Genomic DNA, 18,920 nt, shown 5'->3' with positions numbered 1-18,920 from the left:
TAGCAGAATAACTATGAAAAATTCTGAGGGGCGCCCGATAATTACATTTTCAATTGCGGGCGAGAGCTGCATTAGAAAGTTTGAAAACCACTGGCTAAATTTGAGCAGGTGGTTTCTGGTGTCAGGCACTTGCACTTAATTGTCAGCCCTGGCACTTATGACATTATGTCACACGGCGGAGATGTTTGTATAATTTAGAGGTGAGTACAAAAATAGTTGTGCATTAACTCTAATAACCCTTTCCTTTTTTGTCCCAATGGTTACTCATTAAGAAGTCTCGTTTGTTTTCTTTCATATTTTAATATAACAAGGAAGATATTCCTCAGTCACATTAGGTGGCATACTTCATCATAGGGTTCTCTTTTACCCTAATACAGCTGTTAGAAGAAATGAATTTAATTATTAGGCATGACACTGGCTATAAAAATGGCATTTTATTCATGTTCTTAGTGTCTCCTATGTAATCCTGTGCTGAAGAGCGCCTTCATTTAATTGTAGTACTTCTATTTTTTGTGAAATGTCCTAGTTTCTGGCATTAAAAATCTGGTCACCCTACCTGTTTTGCGTCCTCCATTACTCATCCTTCTTGGGCTAACTACATGAGTACACGCGCACACATTGACAGCGGACATTTGAATTCATTAGTTCGTTCATTCCTCTCTCCATAGGCCCGGGCACGGAGAGATAAGCTGAAAGAACAGGCACAGGTGAACGAGCGGTACTTTCGCCTCACTGCGGGAGCAGCAAGCGGCGCATGCAGCTGCCCCTGGGGGGCAGGTCCTGGCCCCGCAGCTGAGGGGAGGCGCGCGCGAGCAGCTCCCAGGCTCCCGCACAGGCATTCATATTGTTTCCGTCCCAGGGGGCGGCGCGCGGGTCCTCGCCTTCCTCTGGTGGATTCCCAAAGCCAGGCGGAGATCAATAAGCGTCGCTCGCCCTGACACCGTGATAAATAGCATTAATTACACACGCCCTCCCCTCCTCCCGTGCAGGCTGAGAGGCTCTGAGAGGCGGAGGAGGAAGGGGGCTCGTGTAGCCCAAGATGGTTCCTTCAGCCCTTCCCTGTTCGCCCACATCCCTCACTACCATATCCGTCCTGACACCCCTCTCCCAATCTCTCTGTACCTCAGATACTGCAGACCTCTTCTCCTGTAGTTTTCTTCACCTAGAGTCAATCTCTCCTAGTTGTGACTCCCTCTTTCATCTTCTTTACAGCTTTTTCTATCCCTCTTTCCTTGCACTTTAGCATATTTAATTTCTTTCTTTTTATTTGTTTTCCATCAATCTCACATTTATTATTCTTTCCTTCCTTCCTTTGTCCATCGGTTCTTCTTCCCTTTCACCCCTATTTATCCCTCCCTCCCCTTTTACTCTCGCTCTCTTCCCATACTTCTTTCTACAATCCTTCTAATCTTACCTCCCATTCTCCTACTTTCCATTCTCACAAAACTCTCTGACCCTTCCCGCCTTTTTTTTCTTCTTTCTCTTCTCACATTTCTATCTTCCAACCTCAACTCTTCATCCTGCTTCAAATGTGCCTTGTAAATTGGATTTTATTACTTCTAAATTTTTAAAGTCTTTTCTTCTTTTTTTACCCTGTGTATTCTTTTTCCTTCACAGATTTTATTGTTTTTTTTTGTCTTTTTTTTACTTTCCCCTTTTAGGTCTAGGTTTACAGAGCAACTGTCGTAAGGTGGTTATGATCAATACAAGACTTGACAACTCACATGGTGCCACTGTGTGTCACACGACCATGGCTCCCTTCACGCGGTCACCAGGTAAGGAGCCGATAAGATAAAAGATGGTGGCTTGGAATATGAGCTGGAAACGAGTTCAAAGAGTGCATTTCAAGCTTGTCTTTAGAGGCTTTAAACAGGCAATGCTCACTAAGGGGTGTGAAAACAAAAAAGCACATCAACACAAGCCTCAGCAAGATTTTTTTCAGGGTGGGGGTTAGTGGGCTGTAGGTGGCACAAGTGCCTCTTAGGTATGTCTCAGCACAAGAATCAGCCCTCTCCAAGGCCAATCCCTCCTCCTCCCATAGTCTTTTCTTAATGTGGCAGATCGCTGTACAAAAAGGACTTTAAGAAGTCCTACGAGAGTGAGTCTTTGGCCCTGCCCACATGTTGATCCGATTCCCTACAGGATTGGATTGGGCAGAAGGTATGTGCTTCTGATGAAAATGAGGGCTTGTATTTAACAAATTATGCTTAATAAAGTACGCCTGAGTTAGTTATAGTTAAAATAGAAGCAAGAGACAGTACTGATTAGCTGAGTAAAGTATAAGTGTGGATTGCAGTATTTTTTTTAGTTTTAATGTTACATTTTAACTGACATTTTAACTAAACTATAACTTCATTTTAAGCTTTCTTCAGAGAATTCCTGATTTTTCCTAACTATAATATCATGTTAACTTTTGTTTTCTACAGTGAATTTCTAGTTTTTTTTTAACATAAGTAATATCTTACTACTGTACCCAACCCGCTGTGGGATGCAAACCCCGGACACAAATGGCCTTTGGCCATGCGCGCAGCATAGAGATGGGTGCAGAGGTAGGCCTGTGGCCACATCCTGCACCTGAACCAATGTGGGCGGGCAACCCCCCCCCCCACCTCGAACAGCCTTTGGGAGGAAGGCGTTGGATCCCCCTACCCAAACCAGGACGATTTCTCCTAGAACACTATAGTTTCCTGCTGGGAAGAGTGCGGGCGCACCAGGCACACCCTGCCCGCACTCTGGGCAGGGGACAAGGCATGGAACAGACGTTTGCTCCCGTCTGGTGGGAGCAGTTAAAAAATACTGCTCATGCCTTGCTTGGAGCAAATGAATGGTGCTGGCTCCCTCCAAAACCCAGTATAGAGCTGTCCGGTAAGCTGGCAGGACCCACAGTTGCACTGGGTATCCCCTCAGGGCCCCCAACAAAGGCAGGATTAAGGGAGCTTGAGTGGGAACTGGGGCACCATCAAAAAAGTTGAAAAATGGACAGCTCCTGTGAGGAGATCCCGCAGAGGCCTCAGGAGCTCTGGATCTTCCCACATTCTTAAACATGCAAAATGCTGTGGTGAGTCTTGGGTTTCTGGCTCCTTCACAGCCCCTAGGGTTTTGTTTGCGGGGTGCCAGTGGTGGTGAGGGGGCCCCTCCAGCTCCAAAACAAAAATTAAAGATGTGGGTGTCCTGGGTGGGCACCAGGATACCCCAAAAAAAAACGTTAAAAAGAGTACAAATGGATAATATATGAGCGATAGAAGCCTCTTATTTATTAATCACTGCTGTGGCTTTGAGTGCCCCATAATGTGCTGCAACAGCTTTTCATGTTCCTTTTTTTTTATCCTGGTGTGTCAAAAAGTGACGCAAATGCGGTGCAAAAAGTATAAATATGGGCCAAAGTTTAAAGGGATGTTATAGCTAGGTGAAAATGTCAGTTAAAACATACCATTTTAAATGAAGAAAACCACTGAAATTCACTGGTTATAGTGATCTCAAATAACTATAACTCATACCCTAAAGTAACTGTAATTTGAGTCTGCGCCATGCACAGTGTTGTAATCAGTGATGTCATTATAGATGTTGCAATGATGGTATCAATGGAATATGTGGTGAGTGATGTAGCATTGACAGTAATTAGCAGTGCATTGCGAGAGCATGAGGTCTCAGATTAAACTTCCGTCCTAAGCCCCAGCACAAGTACATCCAGTATCTTATAGATGCTGGAGCTAAATGAAAGTCAGGGGGACCATATTAAATTGCTTGCAATTAGGTAACTTGGGGCAAGGGAGCACATCCAAGTACTATGCTGGGAATATTCCTGACTAACTAACATGCACACCCAACTACCATGCAACCAACATTCTAGTCCCAACACTTTTACATTCTGCTTCTGCCCATGACAGAATATATATTGGGCAATAGGTCAGTTAGCATCAACCATTCGCTTTATTTCCCTGTGAGTAATGATGTTTGATCAGATCACATGTGCACACTCTCTTCAAGATGAATGCACTTTGGTTTTAGGGCTGGTGAGCCACTTCTCTAGTTTACATTTTTTTCTTTTAAGTCAGCCCGTTTCTTTTCTTTCCTTCTCCTTTATCTATTTATGTATTTAGAGCATCGGGCATTCCCCCCCACAAAGTGCACTGAGCCTCTTGCTTGCCACTTATTTAATCTGTAGTGTGTCGCATGCCGCATAGTCACTACTCTGAAGGCCACTTTGGAATGATATTGTCTATAGTCTAACCTGAAGGCCACTTTGGAATTATATTGTCTATAGTCTAACTTGAAGGCCACTTTGGAATTATATTGTCTATAGTCTAACCTGAATGCCACCTTGGAATGATATTGTCTATAGTGTAGCCTGAAGGCCACCTTGGAATGATATTGTCTATAGTCTAGCCTGAAGGCCACTTTGGAATGATATTGTCTATAGTCTAACCTGAAGGTCACTTTGGAATTATATTGTCTATAGTCTAACTTGAAGGCCACTTTGGAATGATATTGTCCATAGTCTAACCTGAATGCCACCTTGGAATGATATTGTCTATAGTGTAACCTGAAGGCCACCTTGGAATGATATTGTCTATAGTCTAACCTGAAGGCCACTTTGGAATGATATTGTCTATAGTCTAACCTGAAGGCCACTTTGGAATGATATTGTCTATAGTGTATAATTGTTTTACCATTCCGAAATGCCAGACATGCCACTTTTACAGGTGACTATCTTGCGGAAAACTTAAAAGAATAATACTTAATGAACAATACCATTCCAAGATGGTTAACCACTGCCATGGTTATTTTTTTTATATGCATGTCACTTTTATCTACCGGCATATTGTTTCTTTTTTCTGCTTTCAAAGTTTTAATTTATCTTGTTTTACAATGGGTGGCTGTCTGCAACAATGAGTCAGCGGGGTAATGAAAGGATGCATAAGTGCAAAGATGAGTGAAAGAATGCATGTATGATGAGTGAATGAAAACCCAAACCCACCTGTTCCAAAAGAGGCACTTTCAGTTTTCAGCCAATGTCAATGCTTGTTTTTCAAATTTCGGTTAACCCTAATACCCCATTATCTGTCATCTTTGTTTTTCATTGTTATTTTCCTTCTCCATTTTCTCATAACTAGGGGAACCTCTATACTTTTTTTATCCTCTACCTTACCAACTTTTCCTCTCATTAATTTCTTTTTTCTGCTCTTTTCCTAAAGTACTTTTCTTGATTTTTAACGTTTTTGTGTCAAATATTTGAATATTTCAATTGATTTTAGAAGTAAAACTCTAGATGTAATAATTTGGAAGGTAAAAAATTCGAAGTGTTGAGGTGATACCCTTACTTTCTGTCAATATATTGTTTGTTCATTATCTAGGTAGCTCCTTATTTCTACACAACTCACTCAATCTGTAGTGAGTACAAACCTTTTTCCACTTAGACCAACCTTCTATGGTCAGAGCAAACAGCTGGGTCCTTATGGGACCTCCTACCTGCTCTTCTTCTTGAAGCCCCTCATGCAGAAGTGTTATGTGTGTAATGCTGGCACATCAGCCCAAAGTCTCTGAACGTGTAACCATGGCTTGTCATTCATCAGCATTTCCTAAGCCAGGAGAGACAAACAAATGTTTTTGTCCCCCCAGATCTGTGCCATGTTTCCAAACGAATCAGTGACTTTTTGAATGGTTTAACTTAGATTAATTGATCTCGTGTCAAAAATCAAGACATTCTGGAATGGATCCAAATTGAAATCAAAGAAAATGATAACACAATAGAATCAACCTTTGATGTCCACCTGTCCATGAATATACAGGTACATACAACAGTGTTGGCTTCAAATGATCAAATAGAAGAACAAGCTACCTATTGGAGGACGAAGATTCTCCTAAGATTGCCAGAGTCGTTACTGATGGCAAAATAGATCACTGTAAGTATCTTCAAGTTGGTATTTCAAAAGCTAATGTGCGTAAACGGCGAGTCCTCGTAAATGCTGCAGCAAGGGCTGCAACCATTTTAATGAATAAATAACAGGGTTAACATTTAAAGCTCTATCACTGGTACTCAGTATAGGGTACAGTAGTGCAGTGAGACTTTGCATTTACCACCCTATGCAGTTTTTATAAACCACTGATAAAAAATTGCTGATGCTGCCATTGATTAGAGGACGCAGGCCATTGGTTGATCTATCCATCCACTAGCTTGTACCCTTTGGAATGGCTTGACCAAAAATCTAAGATTTGTCAAGAAATTGCTACCATCTAAAATACCGACTGATTTCTAGGAATTGAGGCTGTTGACCCAAACCATCAGATACCATCTGGATTTGGCCATCCTGGAGTTAAACTAGGGACCACAGTCGTAATCCAAGGCAGTGACCCTGTACGTCCTACCTCTTATTTCCACCCTTTCTCAACCTTGATTAATTTTCTGATCTCTTCTCCAGATCCCATGTGGCCAAGAATGGTCCTCTGATATCAAGTAGTTCTTCTCCATCCTACACCATGTTTACATTCAGCCATATTTCTCCTGTAACATATGGGCAGTCTTGTGCTCCGTAGCAAAGCACTTACCACATAGGTCACGCAGCAGTCACACACGTCATATCCATCCACACACTAATATCTAATTCTGAAGCATCTTGTCTCACACTGCATTTGACTTCCATCCATGCCAAGGTGTTGTGACCAAAAGAACATAAAACTGGTCTAGAAGCATAAGATCCGAACACTACTGACATAGACTAAATGATAGACACACACACAGTCTTACACCCAAGGACTGACCACCTCTATAATGCACTTCGGAGCCTCATCAAGGGTATGAAGCAATATGTACATGAAATTACAATGACATTGGGGCCTCAGCAGTGATTCCAAGTGGTTAAGTTGGAGGCATCTCTGCGCAGTTCACCGCGCTTGGAAGCGGAAACACAGGCATAGCAACACAGGCATAGCAACCGCTGCCTGTAGCTGTGACGCTGTTGAACTCAGTGGCTTCCAATGGAAGAGCTCATATGTTCCTCTCTGGGAGGGAGCTCTCCCACTCAGAGGGGAAACAGGAAGTTCAGATGCCCATTCTCTCTTATAGAGGACATTAAAGTACTAATTATCTCAATAGGAATGCTAATTACCATGTTGCTAATTACTACCCCTGAAAACAATTACAGCCAACGATAATGAGATTAGTATAGAGGAGTCAGTGTTAAGAGCAAACTCTTCAAATAAAGTTAAGACTTCATAACGCCAGACACCAAAGGAGAAAGAGGAGGAAAGAGGCCAATGAGAGAAGGGGCAGATGAGTGGGTGTGAGTACAGGGCACAGCGACTTACAGTATATGAAAGAGTTCGGAAAGGGAGAAATAGTAAACAGCGCAAACCAGAGAGAGCAAAGCATTAAAAGCAGGCCGAGGAGCAGAGCAACTAGAGAAAGGAATGAGGGAGAGAGTGAAAGAGAGGGAGGGTGAGCGTGTGAGAATGTATAAATGCATAAAATGTACTAAACAATTTGGAGGATTCAAATCCTGTGAAGCAAAAAATCACAGGGCTTTGCAACCACAAAATAGTGTTTGCCTATGAACGGACTCCCTTTTTGCTAGTCAGAAAATCCTTTAGGACTCATAGAAGGGGGCTTGCAATGGATATGAAATAGTATTCCCTTCCTAATTGTAATTTGCAGGGGTATGTATCGATGGTTTCAATCAATCAGGATTTATAAAGCGTGGCAAATCACCCGTGAGGGTCTCAAGGCGCTGGAGCTGCTAGGTGCTTCCCGTGCTCTGTTGCAACTGCATTTCTAGTAAAGCACTCTTAAAAATGTGCCGACACCTTACAAAAGGTGGAATCTGGCGAAGCTGTTCTCCTGAAATGAAATTACCTTTGGGGAATGAGTAGTGCAACCCCGGATGCGGTAGGGATGGGAGTCATCTAGGGTACCATGGCCTGCTCCACCAGATGTATTACGAAAGGGGAAATATGTTTTTTAAAACAGCTCCTTCCTTTTTATGGACATTGGCCACATTACAAAATGATTCCTATTTGGAAAAGGCAACTGCAAAAATGATGGTCTTCTGACCCTTGTGAGCCATGTTACCTGCATTTACAGCCATCCAAAGCGGTCATAAATTGAAAGATGTCTAATATATTTTCTCTAAGCAGGTGTTTTTGTGACTCCTGTGAATGTGGAATTTGCAATGCAACTTATGTGTACATGGATAGCTTTGAAAATTGCTTGATCCTTCACAAACCAGTTGGTGTGCCTGGTGTGTGAGTGTCGCAGTACACAAGGCCCTAGGTGTATGCAAGAGTGCGAAAGACAGGAGAAAATACACACCGAAGTATACAGGAAAGGGAGAAAAAGAGAAAGAAGCAACAAAAGAAATAGAAGAGAGACCAAAGAAAGTGTATCTTTTCTTTATTTTAAATTCAACCTTAATGGCCATTACAATCATTATCGTGTCTGCCAATGATGGGAAATCAGGGACAATAACTACCCCAGGCTGCTCAAAATTGACATTCCTGTAAACTCTCAAACCTCTTTCTCATGTTGAAAAGATAGGTCTATCCTTAATGGGAAGTCAGGGATAGCAATTGCTACCCCAGGTTCCACAAAATCGACATTCCGATAAACCCTCCAACTTCTTTTTCATATTGTTTCATATTGAAAAGCTAGCATCAATTCAATTTAAATTTAATTTAAATACTTCCACAGGATATACTATACAACGACAAGGTTGTGGACCCGGTCGCAGCCTGAAGGTGTCCACTGTTACTGCTAGTGGTACTCTAATCCCCGCAGTGTGGGAATGTTGAGTGATTCAGAGGTACTGGGATTCAATATTCTGCACATGTGATCGAAATCCCGATAGACCGCGACCCGAAACCGGGAATATTGGGAGTGTCTCCGGTGTGGGACAGGAACCAGGGTCAAAAACTGCTCATTAAGATAGGCTGCACGCTGGCCAAGTGTGACATTGCAAACTATTGGAGATACAGTGAGGAACCATGAAATGGTAAAGAGGGACGGACTACTGCTCAGTGGCGGAAGAGGCGCTATAGAGGTCCAGAGGTTGCCCTCAAAAATACAACAAAATCTGGGGGCAATGGAGGGAGCAATATGACACACCATGGCTGGGACTGGAGGGGGCAATCCAGCAGGAGCAGAGGAATGACCCCACACTTGAGGCGGGGAGAGGCAGGCCATGTGGCTCACACAACTACTCACTAAGCTGTGCAATGGGGTTCGCAGTGAAGAGGGGATGTTGAACAACCGGGGTGAATGGGTAAGAATTGATAGTGTATTATTAGGGAAATAGAATAATGGTATGTTCTTGAATATGAAAAGCACAATAAAGAGATTGTTGAGAAAAGCAAGCATTTTTTTTACCTATCCCATGTAACAAGAGGTCTCAGTTATCTGTCACTGGTAGCTATCTGGTTTCTTTGCCACACGGATGCAGTTATGTTCCAGGGCTTCAGTCATAGCATTTAATAATCTAGAGGCTGGGGCATTATGGATCTTGTAATAGAGTGAACCGGCTCAGCATTGCCGGGCTTGGCAGGAATGCAACTTGGACTGTTTTTCGATCTTCAATGAGAAGTGTCATCTGCTTCCAGTTCTCCATCGTCCATATTCCCCGCTAGGTGCACAATATCTGTATAATCAGGGCCACCGGAAAAAAATCTGATTGCGAGACCGCTATGTTCGAGTGATGATGTAATTTACTGCGCTTTCCACGTTTTTACCCTTTTTTTGTATGATTTGCAGATTTCAACAAAAAATGTTTGTATTGAAAATGGATCAAAAAATACCACAGAAACTGGGCACCACACGAGTGGCGCAGCTCTATGGCCAATACTTTGCAAAGAACAAATAACAACCTTACAGTGTCGATTTCAACATTCAGGTATTAAACTGGTAATAATGAGGTGAACCCGTTGCCCAGGCATTATTAATGTCACCGATAGTTAGCATACGGAGCAACTTATTTCTGCAACATGATAAAAACACATTCTGACACATATAAATGTGTTTCATTCACAGTTGATTGCTTTTTTTGTGTCGTAAAAATATTTTGCTTTACTATTTTTGCAAATTCATGTTATACCACTTGCACTGTTTTCAAAACAGCAGCTATTTCAAGAGGGCAGTCAAAGTACAGAAAAACCACAAAGCTTTTGCTCCTTTTTTGAGGACTGAAGTCTTACATCTTAGAATGTCTCCTTAAGACACTTAAGAGTGTACAGATAGAATGTAAAATACTGTGGTTCGAGCTTGCTTAGTAAGGGACATTTTAGTTTTTAGGTAACACCAAAGACGGACGCCAGGTCCAAACCATAACTAATATACCGAGAATAAAACAGCACCCCCTGTATTAAATGAACACGGTAAGCATAGGCTTGTTGTCTGTTGAGTGAAACCCTGTATGTTTACACAAATTCTTACACTCGAAAACCTAGAAGGAACAATCTGCTCCTGTTCTTCCATGCAAAACAAATCAGTTTGTGATTACATTATCGCCCCATAGTACACGGACCTTACAAAAAACATAATTGGAGCAGAAATAAAGCCTCTTACCTGGCACAACGCCATTGGTTGCGATGGCACTCATTGAGATGGCCGTCAGCATGGTCTAGAGAGAAGAGACAGGAGTTAGATTGCAAACTGTGGTGCACAGACCTTCAGAGACTCCTGCAGATCTGTTCTCTCTGTTGCTGATGCAGAGAGTCAGACGGTTAGTGGCAGTGAGCAGTGATTACCGGCTGAAATAAATGACAGATGAAAAAGTACTTGGTACCGATTTCCAGGAAAGATCACGGTGTAAAGGGTATGATGCTGTTATAACCAATACAGCCGATCTTGTTTTAGAATGGTCTTTGGCCACGATACAGTGGGAGGCGATGCTGTGGGTAGGATATTTTTGCAGTACAGTATTTAAAATACCACGAGTAATTAAGTAAAGAGTTTATTGATCAGTTAATTAACACTTTTACAATTAAAAGGCGTTCAAACAAAGTCAGCAGCTCGAAACTACAACTCATCATATCAGTTCTTGAAGTACTATAATGTAATACATCGGATATAATTTAACAGCAAAACTTGTTTTTGACACCAGGGAACAGATAACTCAATCTGCACTTAGCAGAGCGCCATAAGCCATCATTGTTTTGCCTATTTACAAAAGTTAAAAAGTCCACTCAGTTCTAAAAAGTACTAAAATCCAAAGAAATACAAAGAAAAATTATAAACATTTTAAACATTGAATTACTGCCATTATTAGAAGCCAAAATGGGGCCACGTTTTTAAAACAATAATATATAGGTAAAAATACTGTTTCCCAAGTGTTAGGACTGCTCCAGAAACATTGAGATACCAGTTATTTTGCCAAGTTCTCTAGTTCAATTCGACCTCGTAGGTTGCATTAAAACACTAGGGTCCTCATTATGATGGTGGCTGTCTTTTTCCAAGACCTCCACAGCCGCGGCCGCTGGAAGACTGCCAGTGATGGCGGTCTTCCATCCGCTGTATTATGAATGTCACCGGATATCCGCACCACTGGCAGTCAGATATCCGGCGGCATTCATCACGGCAGTTGGTGGCGCTTAGGCAGTTCCACCTCTGGCACCGCCAAGCCAGAAATAGACTGCCTACAGAATTACAACCAGTAATTTTGTGTAGCGGTCTTCTGGTGGCATAGCGGTGCTGGTGGGGGGGAGTGCCGGTCCCGTCCCCTAATGGAGGAGCACCTCATTGGACGCGGTAAGTGCTGTTCGCAAGGGGAGGGTGGTGGGGGGTGTAAATGGGTCTGTGTGAGTGTGTGTATGCGTGTCATGAATGGGGAAAGGGAAGGGGAGTGTCTGTGCTTCTATGTGTGCTTGTGTGTGAATGTGGCGATGGTGATGCTTGTGTATTTTCATGTGGACAGGGGGTGGGGGATGTGCATGGGTGAATGTGTAAGGTGTAAGGGGGTGTGAGTGAATGCGTGCAGGTGCGTGTATGTATGTAGTTGAAGAGAAGGGTTGGGGATGGAGAGTGGATGTGTGCGTGTGTGATGTGTATGGGTATGTATGCATGTCTATGGGGGTGAATCTTGTGAGTGTGTGTGTGAGTGGGGGAGTGTCTGTGTGTAATTGTGTGTGAGTGTGTGTGTTGGTGCATGCGTGCGTGTGTGCGGAGGCATTTGGGGGGTATCCTGGTGACAGGAACACAAGTTCCTATCATCGGGATATCTTACCACCAGCATTTTGTGGCGATGAGACAGCCAGGAAAATGCTGACGGTGTTCCAAGTCGGAATGACGCTCGGCGGTCATCCAACTCCTGCTGGACTGCAGGTGGAAACCTCCAGCCCGGCTGGCCGCAGTATAGCGGCGGGATGGGAAGGGACGCAGCGGTTTTGGCAGTGGACAAATCGCAGCTGTTGTATTATGGCGGCGGTGAGACTACCACTGCCAGGGTCATAATGAGGGCCTAAATGCCTTGTGTAAACTGCTTCTAGATCACCTCATGATGTCCTACAGTCCCTTGCTCATTTCCTTACAGCAGGTGTTGGATATTATGCCTGGATCTCCTGATGGCAGTACTGGGGATGCATAACATGAGATTGGCTAACTCCCCGGAGTACTGGAGATCATCCGATCTTTTTTCACTAGGTATTTCACAAGACTACAGCTAAGTTGAATATCCGTCCCTTTTAAGCAGGCTAAAATTGCCCGCTTGCCCCTACGTAAACCTTTCTGATTCCAGACGGGTCTAAGAATACTTATCTGATGTTCCAGATTGCCTTTGCAAATACACATCTGGTGAATCAGTGTCTCAGGGGCTTGTCCACGAAGTCAGCATAACCTGTCATATATGTACGCTTCCATAGAGGAAGATGCGGTTCCAACGCCAAACACCCAATCAGAATTTTATAAAAGCACTGTAAGGGAATGAGATTGTAGTTGTTTCTGCTCCAGATGTGATTTATAAGTACCCTTACTCTCTAGAAGGACCACTCGGTACTTGTATTTCTGCACGACTTCCATTTTGTTGGCCCCTAAACATCACAAGTATGACTGCCGCTTTCTAAAAGACATTGTTTTTGATTTTTTTTTCAAATTAATAGTGAGAGCATTGGCAGTGGAGTATTCAGCTATGGTGTTCAACAGCCTTTGAAGACCAACTTTTGTTCGACTAAGGAGGATCAGGCCATCTGCGTACATCAATCATGGCAATGGTTCCCAATTTAGGCGCATGAGAATTAACTCTTGCTAAAGTGGTTGGAAAGTCAGCCAGCAAGAGATTAAAAAGAGTTGGGGCTAACACACCCCTGTCATAGACCTTGATAAGTTGTAATCTCTCTAAAGACAAGAACCATCTCCAAACTTAATCCTCATCCTAGTTCCCGTATTAAGAGGAGTTATTGCTCTCAGCGTGTGGCTGGGAATGATCAAGATAGCTAATTAAGTTAAGACCTTAGTTTGCCTCTGTCTACTCTGTCGAACATAGTCTTGTAGTCTATGAATGACAAATTTAGAGGTTACTTCATTATCCTACTGTGGTTAAACAGTAGAGATATCACCAATAAGTCTGCAGATGTGCCCACACCATTAGAAAAACCTGATTAATTAAACAGAATTAAGTTGTTTGTTGATCTCCAAGCTTCCAGTTCCTCCAGAAGACAAACTGCAAAAATGTTTGACAAAACATTCAGGAGTGCTATTAACTGGTAGCTGGCTGGTTAGTTCGCTACACTCTCTTTAAATATTAGGGTGGGGATTGAGCCTTTCTATGAGTAGGGGATGGAATTAGATAATGTTACACTTTCGTAGACTGTTTCCAAATAGGCAGACCAGAGCGCTGTATCCTCTTTGGAAAGTCCTACTGGAATACCGTTGGATCCCCGAGCTCCGTCTCGCCTACATTTAGTTATAAGTTGTGCGATTTCCTCCGCTCGAATGAATGACGTGTGAAAGGTTATCCACAATTTGAATTGCCTTAGCTTTCTGTCATATAAAATTCGTATTTTGAGTTGATGTCGGGATTGGACAGCCAAAGTGCTAAATTAGGACTGAAACCAGGTCTCTTCAGAGATATTTGCTGTAGCCCTCAATTGAGGGAGATTATTTAAGCTATTAATTTGCTTCCAAAACCTTGCATGTCTGTTTCCCTTAAGGTCACTTGGGAGCTTGATCGCTAGATTAACTGCAGCTTCTTTTTTCAGTTGCCACAGATGTTTTCTGTACGCTGTCCTGGCCATGATTAGGTGCTTCCTGAGTGCTGCATCACAAGGATTTTGTTGATTTTGATGTAGGGTGCGATTCAAACCCCACTTAAGTGACTTGATCTTCCCACTTTTTAACAAGGGTTGGTATTGTGGCTCAGTTTAAACCCCACCCCAGCATGGATGGCTGTTCACAAGCTCTTTCACAAATGACTTCCTGGCCGCATGTGCAGAGCTAGCTCTAGGATGGTTTACTACCCACATACATTTTGCCTTCTCCAAGAGGCTAGCTATTGTGCCTGTGGACCACTTAAGTTTCTTTCCGTTTATTGTATGAGTTGCACTTTGTAGTGCATCAGCTGACTTATGGTGAGTCATGGCCAGGGCAAGGCATAATTCTTGCTGTAGATGATCACTTTCACTTCTTATGGTGATCTGAGCAGTGGAAACTAGATGGAACGGGGGGATGAAAGGCCTGTGAAGTTAATTAGTGTGCACGCCTTCTGTTTATAAAAGGATAAGGACAGCGGCTGATCTGTGTGAAAACGCAGCTTGCAAATTCATGAGTTCCAGTTGGCTAATCAATGACTTACTGAGTTTGTCAACTCAGAAAACCTGACTTTGTGCTTAGTCAGGAATCTACCAAAAGGTATTTTGAGCTGCCAGGGCTTCTTCATCATGTTTTGTACCCAGCAGGAAGTCCCGAGAGAGTATTATTTCAAAGGAGAGAGGGCCATCTTGCAACTCAGCTACTTCCTTGCTCCTTGAACACCTGTTCAGAAACCGACAATTTAAACTCCTTTAGTGGAATGCAGACTTTGATAAAGCTAGATTGAGTCTTCAAGAGTCCCAATCTGGGAGTATACAACTGTTGGTCCTTTTCCAAGCAGTGAGAGGCACGAGGTGGGTCCTTTGATTAGCAGCATGAATAGAAGTCCCACGGTCCCTGCTTTGGTGGCCATAATGGGCTCTTTTTAAAGATGTAATAGAATAGCTGATGTACCCTGGGGTTGCCTGGGCTACTTCAGCCCATGTTTCCTGCAGCATAATGATTTGAAAGGAGAGTAAATAATTCAGTATATTCTACTCTGTCAACTTAGAAAGCAAACAGTTGATATTCCAAGGACAGATGTGTAGCGTATCACGGGATCCGGAAGAGGCATTTGCCAAGTTGGATATTCATACTTGTCTTAATGGCTGGTTCCGGGTGCTTGAAAGCCAACTCCAGACATCAGAATGAGGGAGGCCCTCGGCTCCTTGTAGTGATTGAGAGGCACCTTGCTGAAGCAAAGGCAATGGTGACTTTCTTTGTGAACCTCTTAATATTGAATTTGGAACATTTTTGGTGCAGGTCAGCACAGAGTCAGCTATTTGTGTTTGTAGAATATGAGTGCACACCTGCTCAATGATAGGGTAACCTGGAAACCCCAGTTTTTGAAGACTCCTCCTGCTCCCAGAAACAGGTCTGCTGCTATTTTATAAGTCCAGGTCACCATAGAGATCTTGTTTCCTCGTGCTTCTCAGGGTGGAAGAAACTCAACCAAAGCATTGCCAACTGTGGACAAGTTTGGAGTCTCTGGAATTTGGTTCAGTAGACAAAGGATGTTGCCACAGTTGAGTACATTGAGTAGGCCTCTTCACTTATATTCTGGGTACATTAAAACAACCAGACTATAATCCATGCTGGAAAAAAGTTCTGGGTGGCTTAGATAAAGAACTGGATGGAGCCTATGGCTTAGCAGCAGTGATGGCAGAAATTCAAGGCTTGGTTGTGCATTCAGCTGATGCTAATCTGTCTCTATTACAAGAGCCTTGATTCTCTGAATTAGGAGCTCTAAGGGCATCTGAGACTCGTGCTTATGTAACTGTGCAGGTTATTTTTATCTGATCAGCAGCCAAATCTGGCACTACTCCCCCACTTGCAAAAGAAGGTCCGTCTGAAAGAGTGCGTATTAAATAAAGACCCCTATTTTTCAGGGAGTCTTTTTTAAGATGTCCATTAGATCTTACATGGTCTGTAGGAATCTGTTGGGGTATCATGGTCGCTTGGTTTTTGGGTCCTGCCACAGCCGCCTACTGGGGATGTATTGAACTGCTACTCATAAGGTCCTGAGTGGGGCTCTGAAGGTAGTTTTCAATACAGTCTGAGTTCTTCTCTGGTGCCTCTTTACTGGCTTGGAGTGGCTACTCTGATTACTGAAGAAGAAATAAACAGTTTTCTTCGCTTTGGTTTTAACTCTATGTTTTCATGCTTTACGTCGATTTTTCCTAGATAACACTTCAGACTGTGTTCTACGGCCTAATACTAAGGTTTTTCCTTGAGACCAAAGGGCAAATATTGAGAACCCCGTCAGGGCCCAGAGCTGGAATGGCATGAGGGCCATAAGGTTGTGTTGCTTCTGCCAGGGACTGACCCAAGTGCTGGGTGACTACTGATAACAACAGAGGTTGTGTAACTATCTCTTGGATCATTTGAGATGCTAGCTGAGATGGACAAGTAATGGCCTCTGTATTTGGAATAATTTATCAAGACTGGTAAATTCACGGAGGTCCTTAGATCTTTAAGAATGCCACCGAGCATGCTTGGAAGAGTTTCCAATTTATAAAAAAAATGACATGTATCAGTGTATTGAAATCATGTTGAAACATTCGTCACTTTCAATTTGAGGTGGTAATTGATTTATGAAAGAGAAAAGGTCTCTTTGGGTGCCCTTCCACTTTTCCACTGAAAGTTAAACAAAAATGTTTGTTGGAGAGCAGGTAGTAGTTAAACGGATCACAATCTATTCTCTAAAAAACGTTTTTTCTTTACCAAAAAAGTCAACATTCTTTTTTAAACGCAGCCCTTATTCCTTTAAGGAAAACATTTTGTTTTTTAAAAACAATACCACACTGAAAGGCAGTCACAGACTTGGTGGTCTGCCGACTCATGTAAGCTACCATCCATTTTGTGGCCACCGATCAAAGTGAGTTGCCATTTGTGACCTACCTCATCAGTATTAGTGAGGGAGGTTGGGTTATAACTCACCCAAATTCATAATTTAACCATCAGACCTATTTGTACACAGGTCGGTTTGTAAAATTCTTTACTAGTCTCAATTTGCTACCAGTTTTTGGCAACCTGTAACTCATACATTTGCCCCATACATATTGTAGCATAGCAACAGTACATATCTGTTTATCACAGCAGGGCATGCCACTATTATTTACAATGTTTTACACTGTTTCCTGAATGGATATACACGAGAACAAAGTAGTATCAGTGTGTGCATGAAAATGTGAGTCTTGAGGAGACTGTTGGCTACGAGGATTCGTAACTGTTACAAAGACAACAAAAACAATAAGCGTTACACAAATCAAAGGTGAAAAGATGCAGTAATATCTATCACTGCATACGTACTGAGCCAGGTCAAGACCCGAAGAGATCATGGCTTGACCAGTGCTTGAGCATAGTAGGTATTTGCTATCAAGGAGGAGTTTGAACAGCAGCAAGGTGGTGAAGGCTGGTGGGACGGGCATGAACAAATTTGATTCCCTTTCATTCAAGTTTTAATTTTATTCTGTTTGAGTTTTTCTGTGAGGTGCTTTTTACCACCCAGCATTGTCCTTAGGGCAGACTGGGGCACAGAAAGAGTCTGGATGGGGATTGGCAGAGAGATGTCAGTGGGCAAGTGGTGGTCAGAGTTTTCTGAGAAGCAATCCCCATACCAGCTCTAAGATGGGCATAGTGAAAGTGGCATGGAATATGTATAGTGTAATTGTCTACAAACCAGTGTGGGTGTAAAAAAACACACATGGGAAGGAAAGTGGCCTTGCAGTCTAGAACTGCGGACTTTGCAACCTGGGAGATTCAATGCCAACCTCAGTGCTTGATTCACAGTCAAATATTCTGGCCAAATCACCTAAGAAGAAGATTGGGTGTAACAGCCAGAGTTGTTGACTTTTGAACTGGGGAACCAGGTATGAGTCTCGATGTCGGCTCAGCATTCTGCGATTCTGGCAAATCACTTAATCTATCTGTGCCTAAAAACCCACAAAATTAATTTGTCCTTGTGGAATGTAACTGGTGCTTATGTAAAGCACTCCAATACCTTTGGGTCAAGTTTGTGCTATATGAAAAACAGCCAAAAAGAATCTCCCTGTGCCTAGAAATGTGAATTATATTTTTGTAATCAGCAGTTGTTGTACACGATCAAGATTCAATCAATATCCCCAAGTAATAGACAGCACTGTTGCTTCTGAGCTAGGCTCGTGGCAGGGTCGAACTGGGACAAAAATTAGACCTGGGGCACAAAACTAAAAGTGGCCCACATTTGTGAATTATAAAGCTAAAATAGAGGCCCAAATGTGGGAATTAGGAGAGTTTTGAACTTATAAAGACACGATATGTAAGGTATGGAAGACTGCATAGATTTGACTTTGCTGCTAACAATATTTAATTATCGGGGAAATCAACTGTAAATACCATGATCAGACCATAAAACAGGCCCACAGACACTTAAAATGTTGGCCCATCCACAGGGGTTTGGGGGCCTTGGGCCAAGTATTTTGGGGGCACCTGTTTAGAACATCTTTGAATTTATGGCACGATTTGAGCTCTTTCATGCCCTCTTTGGCGAGGTCCCTGAGAGTGCACAGGCGTACACTTACACATTCTTAAATTGTTTACATCTAATATTCAAGGCTAGTGATGTGTGTTTTCAGTATTATAACACAGAAGCAGCTCACTAAAATTACTGCAAATA

At 42.7% G+C, this 18,920-nt stretch overlaps 1 protein-coding gene across 1 annotated transcript in view; it reads right to left on the bottom strand.

Annotated features, from left to right (window-relative positions):
- Nucleotides 1–18,920, bottom strand: part of SLC12A5 (solute carrier family 12 member 5) — a 687,435-nt gene that overhangs the window by 307,847 nt on the left and 360,668 nt on the right. The window contains exon 5 of the mRNA XM_069243525.1: nt 10,550–10,604. Coding sequence (XP_069099626.1) covers nt 10,550–10,604 — 55 coding nt within the window. The remainder of the gene's footprint in view (nt 1–10,549; nt 10,605–18,920) is intronic.

Source organism: Pleurodeles waltl, chromosome 7, assembly GCF_031143425.1.
Source record: "Pleurodeles waltl isolate 20211129_DDA chromosome 7, aPleWal1.hap1.20221129, whole genome shotgun sequence".
Lineage (NCBI taxonomy): Eukaryota > Metazoa > Chordata > Amphibia > Caudata > Salamandridae > Pleurodeles > Pleurodeles waltl.
The sequence above is the reverse complement of the archived record's forward strand: the minus strand, read 5'-3'. Positions and strand labels throughout refer to the sequence as shown.